At 39.1% G+C, this 8173-nt stretch overlaps 1 protein-coding gene across 1 annotated transcript; it reads left to right on the top strand.

Annotated features, from left to right (window-relative positions):
• Positions 1-485: 485 nt before the first annotated feature.
• LOC137009776 (CD48 antigen-like) lies at positions 486-6080 on the top strand. The gene is made up of 5 exons (XM_067372277.1): positions 486-604; positions 4845-5168; positions 5308-5367; positions 5547-5807; positions 5931-6080. Exons 1-5 carry the CDS (start codon positions 556-558, stop codon positions 6062-6064), a joined length of 828 nt encoding a protein of 275 aa, XP_067228378.1. The 5' UTR covers positions 486-555; the 3' UTR covers positions 6065-6080.
• The last annotated feature ends 2093 nt before the right edge of the window (positions 6081-8173 follow it).

The raw sequence follows: 8173 nt of genomic DNA, 5'->3' as shown, positions 1-8173 counted from the left end.
CCTGTGAAGAGAGGATTTGAGAGGACTTCCCATGATGAATAAACATGCACAACTGCTAAATTTTCGAAGCGTCATGTGATTTATGAGTGGGAAGTATCAAGTGAGATATGAGCATTACTTCTTTGAGAATAGAGTTTAAATTTAAAGTCTAAATTCCTGATTTTTTTATTAACCTGCACTGATGTTGCTTCCTTGGCTTATGATATAGGCCTGGAAAAGTCATGGAAATTAGTAAAAACTTTATGAAGTCATAATTTCTAGAGAAAATCCAGTTTTATAGTTTTGGTTCCAAAGTATTAGTTGCATACTAAGGAATAACCAAAAGTGAAAATTAATTTAGGGAACCCTGTAGACTCTGTGTTTTACTTTTACATGACTTTTTTTAAATAGCAAGTGTCATCATTTCAAATAAATGGTCTTTTACTGCAAGTTGGTGTAAGTGATTTCTTGATCACTTCCTGATGAAACTCAATATCTTCACTGAGAAGAAGTCACATGTTCATACTGCTCGAGTGAGCTCCAGATGAGACATCAACAGAAGACACGAACTGATGAATGTTCATCAGGATGTGGGTTTTCATTGTGTTTTTCATCAGTGTTAAAGGTAAGATATCTAAAACCTCATATTGTTTTTGATTGTTTGTTGTTTTCTTTCATTAGATTTTAATTCAATTCTGGTTGCTCTCTTGCTGAAACACATTCAGTAGTTGGTCTTTGCACTTATTTTGTAATTTTTTGCAGTCTTCTAGTATGATATTTTGTATTGCTAAATATATATGTATATTACTGCTAATATATTTGGTTTCTTTATGATCTTTATGTTTTTTTCTTTTACTTTTGGCCATGTGAAATATCCTTGACAATCAATTTTCACAGTAAATGTGTTTAATAAATCTTGCTGTACACATCAAAATGAACAATCACTGTTGTTTCATAGAGTAAGTCTAGAAATGCTCCGTTAATCATGAAGGTCAGTGTATGATATGTTCAGTACCTTTGACATACAAGCAGTAAAGTAAATATTGTAAGAGCATGTTTTGAGTAGGCTACTCTAATTCAAATCACATATATTCAAAAGTAGTTCGAAGAAATGGCTGAAGTCTTTGTGGAAAAACTTAGTGGGTTCCTCTTGTTGTTCCATGAAAATAAAAGTGAATCTATGCGTCACTTTAACGGAAGGGGTTATGATCTGAGCAGGGGCAGCAGTGATGAATATTTCCTGTGTGGTAAGAGGACATCTCACCTACAGCGAAATCATCTTCGAGAGAGAAGTAGACCAAACAATTACTAAAACACTGCAACCTGTTAACACATACTGTGTCCATACATCTATTCAGTGTGTGTTTGGACATTGGAGTGTTTGCTCATATACTTTAATGTTGCTTTTACATACATTTTTACCCTTCTTTCACAGATTTCCCCCTAGCAAGTCATGAAGCATGTGGTGATAATGTAGTTGTTTTTACTGTCTTAGAAATTTGACTTGTATTGGTAGTTGTTAAGGATATACACTGATCAGGCATAACATCATGAGCACTGACAGCTGAAGTGAATAACACCGATCATCTCTTCATCACGGCACCTGTTAGTGGGTGGATATATTAGGCTGCAAGTGAACATTTTGTCCTCAAAGTTGATGTGTTAGAAGCAGGAAAAATGGGCAAGCGTAAGGATTTGAGCGAGTTTGACAAGAGCCAAACTGTGATGGCTAGACGACTGGGTCAGAGCATCTCCAAAACTGCAGCTCTTGTGGGGTGTTCCCGGTCTGCAGTGGTCAGTATCAAAAGTGCTCCAAGGAAGGAACAGTGATGAACCGGAGACAGGGTCATGAGCGGCCAAAGCTCACTGATGCACGTGTGGAGCGAAGGCTCCGATCCAACAGACGAGCGACTGTAGCTCAAACTGCTCAAGAAGTTAATGGTGGTTCTGATAGAAAGGTGTCAGAATACACACGTATGGAGCTGCATAGCTGCAGCCCAGTCAGGGTGCCCATGCTGACCCCTGTTCACCGCCGAAAGCACCAACAGTGGACATGTGAGCATCAGAACTGGACCACGGAGCAATGGAAGAAGGTGGTCATCATGTTTTCTTTTACATCACGTGGATGGCCGGGTGCGTGTGCGTCTCTTACCTGGGGAACACATGACACCAGGATGCACTTTGGGAAGAAGGCAAGCCGGCGGAGGCGGTGTGATGCTTTGGGCAATGTTCTGCTGGGAAACTTGGGTCCTGCCATCCATGTGGATATTACTTTGACACTTACCACCTACCTAAGCATTGCTGCAGACCATGTACACCGTTTCATGGAAACGTTATTCCCTGGTGGCTGTGGCCTCTTTCAGCAGGATAATGCTCCTGCCACAAAGCAAAAATGGTTCAGGAATGGTTTGAGGAGCAAAACAATTTGAGGTGTTGACTTTTGAGGTGTTGACTTGGCCTCCAAATTCCCCAGACCTTAATCCAATCGAGCATCTGTGGGATGTGCTGAACAAACAAGTCCGATCCATGGAGGCTCCGTCTCACATCTTACAGGACTTAAAGGATCTGCTGCTAACATCTTGGTGCAGATACCACAGCACACCTTCAGGGGTCTAGTGGAGTCCATACCTCGACAGGTCAGGGCTGTTTTTGCTGCAAAACGAGGACCAACACAATATTATGTTCAATGTTATGCCTGATCAGTGAGTCAAAAGATCTAATTTATGACCAATAGCAATGTTCCTCATTTGTAAGCCACTTTGGATTGGTGTAATTGTTTAAATGTAATGCATGAATCAAAGCTGAGAATGCAATCTTGAGAGAGGGGAAGTTGTTGAATTAGATTATGATGTGTGAGAATTTGTGGTTTTAGCACGCTTTTTTGCACACTGATACAAATAAAATGTAAGCATTTAAATCAGTGGTCGCCAACCCGTCGATCGTGATCGACCGGTCGATCTTTATCACTGTTCCAGCAGCTCGCGAAAATAACAGAAATATGAGTACAAAAATACATTACATTTCTCCAGTCTTTGTACTGTATTTTTGTATTTATTTTTATGTTATTTTCTGGAACTACTGGGGCAGACAGATAAAGGTAAATAGCCCACATTACGTCTGAGTCTGTAAACGGCCGTTAACAAGAGGCCAGAGACGCTGAAGACGGACGCGAAGAAGAGAAAATTCTGTAGCAGGCAGAGACGCTCACAAGATTTCGATGGCAATGGCATTTTATTTTCCTCTTACTTCCGAATAAAGTAGCTAATTATTAGCGCATTTCAGCTTTGTTTACAGCGGTAACCAAGGAAACACTGTATCACTGCTGCTCCATAAGCGCCACCTGCTGTCAGAGAGTGAATCTGCGTCTCATTCAGCCTGCTGTTTTTTTTATGCCTTTTTTATGTGTGTAACATTTATAATTTCACAAAGATAAAGTCAGACCGTACTGTTTTTGCTTTAAATCTTGAAATTAAATCTAATTCAAATAAAAACCCTGCTGAAAAATCCAGCTAAAACCAGCCTAAGCTGGTTGACTGGTTTTAGCTGGTTTAAGCTGGAAGTAGCTGGTTTTAACTTGTCTCCCAGCCTGGGTTAGCAGGTGTTCAGCTGGTTTAAGCTGGTCAAAAGTCAAAACCCCTCTAAAACCAGCTATGACACTGACCAGGCTAGGAGACCAGTTAAAACCAGCTAAGCCAGGCTGGGAGACCAGCCAAAATCAGCCTGACCATCTTAGGCTGGTTTTAGCTGGATTTTTCAGGAGGGAAAACAACTGCTCATGCAACGTGCGTAGCATCTTTGTTTGGATTGTGATTAAAAAGCAGTGGTTCCCTCTAATTTGAAATGGCTATATATTTTTGTTTATTATAATAATATTAATAATAAATATCTGCAACCAGTATCAGAATCGGCCAATTTGCTTGTAAAAAAAATAAATAAATAGGCTAAATAAATCAGAATCTACATTGACCACGAAAAAAAATACTAAATACAATCTGGGCTGTCTTTTTCTATGAAGTAGATCTTGTCTTTCAAAAAGGTCGAGGTCAGGGATCTTGGGCTTAAAAAGGTTGGTGACCACTGATTTAAATAAACAGATGTAACTTTCATACATAGAACGTTTCAAATACACATTGTAAAAAAAATACCATTGTTTTTATTAAACAATCCTGGCAGCTGTGGTTGCCAGAATAATCCTGTAAAAATACAGTAAAAATGTAAACAAGTTTACAGAATAACTCATAAATTTTACAGTATAACTGTAATTAACAAATAAGAAATTTGCTATTTAAACCAGCAAACCCAACAATGCACACTGATACTAAAATCTATTTTGTACCTTTAACATACTGCCAACCACCATAATGGTGCAAGAGGAAGCCACATAAGAAGTTCATCACAAGTAGACCTTCCACAAGCTGAATTACACTAGTACAGAAGGTGCACACAATCATTCACGCAAACTCAAAACACTATCATGGTATCACACACGACACTAAAATAATGCAATAAACATTCGTTAAACAACAGAAGATGTAACATAAAAACTAAATGTGCATAACTAAACACTGTACATTTAACAGTATTTTACTGTAAAATGTCTGGTTAAATCTTTTACCCCCTGTATATAGTGTGGGAAGTTACTGTTAACCTATGTTTTTACAATATTTTACAGTTAAAATTACTTTTTTTTTTAATTACTTGCCATTTCAACTGGGAATATCTGCATTTCTGCAGCAGTGAGTTGTCAGAAGTGCTTTAATTAACAATTGTATTTATCTTGTCTTCTGAAGAATAAGAAACAAATAATTTCAAACACAAATCAACAACATATAACCTATATTTAATGCATATTCATATTGTTTCAGATCTTGTGAATGGTAATCAGGATGACGTAAAGACAGTGATGGAGGGAGACGTCCTGACTCTACATACAGGAGCTCAACTGAAGAGAGACTCTGAGACAACATGGCTTTTTAAAAGTGGCCGTCTTACCACCCGTATAGCACAGATAAATAATGGAGAACTTTTTACCAGTTTTGAAGATAGATTTGCTGGCAGATTGCATCTAGATCAAGAGAACGGATCACTGACCATTCAGAATATCAGTACCAGAGATTCTGGACTTTATGAAGTATCATTCACCATCACGTTGCACATCTCTGAGAAGAAGTTCAAAGTTAACGTATATGGTAATTAACAGCTGCTGCACACTATTATACATTACATTATCATAATGTTTAGATAAAGGAAGTCACTTAATGAATAAATTAAATGGTTTCTGCAAAATGGGCTCATTAAAAGATGTACATGATTCCTCTTGTCCTAAAGCACCTGTCTCTGTACCTGCTATTGAGAAGAACTCATTGGTTACTGCGCACCAATCTTCAGGTGAGTCTTTTAAAGTCAGATTATTCAGTTGCTCTCTTGTCCTGTAGGGTCCTGACCTATAAATCATTGCTGGGCAAAAGGGGGAAGAGCTTATTTAGGAGTCATTAAAGCCATAAATCCTGAGATTAAAGACCTTCTGAATATTGAGATGTAACTTATACACAACAAATCCTTACCAGGTGCTTTGAATCAGTCACAAACAGTAGAAGATTTCTGCTCTGTGTTCTGCTCTGTGAGGAATGATCGAGACGTGTTCATCTCGTGGTATAAAGGGAATGAAATGGTGAATCAAACCAGCAATCCTGATCTCAGCATCAAACTCAGTTTACCATTAGAGCTTCATTACAATGATCCGGAGATCTACAGCTGCACGGCTGCAAATCCAGTGAGCAACAAGAGCGTCAGTCTTCACAGGAACGAGATCTGCCCACGACGTGAAGGTATGAGAACAACATTTACCACAAAACCTTTCCTGACACAATTACCTCTGTACAGCATCTGTTTTTCCACAGAAACATTTCCTAAGACATAAGATGTTTATAAATAAGTCTCTTCTCTTTCAGATTGTCTGGATCATTGTGGAGTCACTGAAGCTCTGATTCGACTGGTTTTGTCTGGTCTGGTGGGAATTGCCACTGTTTTCTTTCTGGTTGAGCATGTGAAGATCTCATCTCAGAGAAGAGCTGCTGCTGTGTGATGATGATATATTTTAATGAGAGTTTGCAGGCTGTGAACTTTGATATTGAAAGAGGTTTGCAGGGTAAAGAGTTTAAAGTGTAAAGCACCTCATTTATTACTTGAGGTAATTTAAAAAATGTATTTGGTTACCACTTATATATTTGGTTACCACTACAAGTGGTAACCAAGTACATTTTTTAAATACAGAGATAAAAGCACATTTTATTTCAGATTTCATGGTGTCTCAAAATAGCACATTGAGTACACTTAGATTTTCTTAAGAATATCTAAAGAAGTACTAAAGAAGATTTTTTTGTGTATTAAGTACAAAATTAGTGCACGAAAATAGAGCACTTTACGTTCATTATAGAAGTGTACTTTTTTTTTTTTACTGTCTTCCTATTTACTGTAATGTTCTATTTTTCCACAAGGGGGAGCCATGAGGAGTTTTTAATCAGTTGAGGAGAAGTCTTCCTCTAGTGATGTGCTTTTACAGACAACACAGGAATATTCAGTGTGTAATAAAGTAAGAAAATGTAAGTGTCTGCAATTTATGGGAAGTGTCAAATGAGATTACAGGGTGCTTTCACATTAGCACTTTTGGTGCGCACCCTGGTTCGATTGACGTCAGAGTTCGGTACGTTTGGATGATGTGAACACGGTCTTCTGAACTCGGGTGCGCAACCGCGAACCGTACCCGAGTCCACTTAGAAAGGGTGGTCTGGGGTGCGGTTCAAGTGAACTCCGGTACGGTTCGCTTCTGATATGAATGCAAACGTACCAAATTGCGAAAGTGAACCGCTATTAATGCCATATAATTTGATAAAAATGTATGTTTGGGTGTTTTCACATATGGATCGCTTGTTTTGTTCCGAAACAGGGACTAAATTTGTTACAATGTTGCTTTTTTTTCTTGGTTCGGTTCGCTTTCACATGGCAAAAATTTAAAACGTACCAAAATGCGTAAGTCACATGGGAGTAAAACAAACTGTCCTCTTATTAGTCAGAATTTTCTCTGCGTCATCCATCAAAATAATGATTTACAAGTTTGCTCCATGAGTTTATTGTGGCTTTATTTGTAACTGTCGAGACACACACAAACACTTTATAAATGTAGCTCTCTCCCGCAGTTAATTCATATTTGCTGCGGCAAATTCAAATCCGCGCTCTTTCTCTCTCTCCATCTCTGAATTTCTCAGCACTGTCTAGTAGGTGACCTGTTGTCTGTGTGTCTGTCGAGAGAGACCATTTGAATTTTGTAATGAAGCAGAGCGGGAATTGAGACTTCGTCGGGACAGCATTCTCGCACGGAGAAGTGTAATTACACACCAGAGGCGATTGTTGGCTTTCAGATATTGTAAATAATGTGCTCACTCACAGAATGATTTTTATATCATATTTTCCATTATGAAAATTATATAATTTGGTTCGTTGGTCCGTTAACTAAGTCGATTGCTTTCACATCTCAAGCGAACCGCTCCAGAGTTCGTTTGAAAGCGTATCGAGACCACCTCTTCAAGCAGGTCTCGGTACGCTTGTTTGGTCCGCTTTTGGTGCGCACCCGAGTGCGATTGCTGCTTTCCCACCTGCCCAAACGAACGGCACCAAAGGGGCAAACGAATTCTGGTACGATTCAACCGAACTAAATGAGGCAGGTGTGAAAGCACCCAAAGTGTTTCCCTCACTTTCCCGACGAGCGTGACTGACGTGCTGCAAACAGCTGTAGCGTAGCTTTTCTCATTTCTGCTCGCCTTCAGCATTCTACATTCACGGCAGATAGACGCAAGAGCCGTTATGAACAAAACCAACGGTTCAAAAACAAAAATATAAACGTTATGTATTTTGCCGCCGTCTCATCGTTACTAAGCAACGTAGTAAACAGCTGCTGGTTTGATGATGCAAACGAACCGCGGGTCGGACCCAAATAATGTAATGTGAACACAGTCCAGTGGGCGCAGTGGGCGGGGGGGAATAATCGAACTTCGGTCCAGGCAATCAAACCAAGTGTGAAAGCACCCTTAATATATCTTAGCGAATACAACTAAGTCTAAATTGCTGATCAGTTTATTTAGGTATTTTGATGTTACCACTTTGGCAGATAAGAACGAGGACTTCTTATCTGCCAAAG

This window comes from Chanodichthys erythropterus, chromosome 20 (assembly GCF_024489055.1).
Source record: "Chanodichthys erythropterus isolate Z2021 chromosome 20, ASM2448905v1, whole genome shotgun sequence".
Taxonomy (NCBI): Eukaryota; Metazoa; Chordata; class Actinopteri; order Cypriniformes; family Xenocyprididae; genus Chanodichthys; species Chanodichthys erythropterus.
Note: the sequence above shows the minus strand (reverse complement) of the source record. Positions and strands in the feature narration are given on the sequence as shown.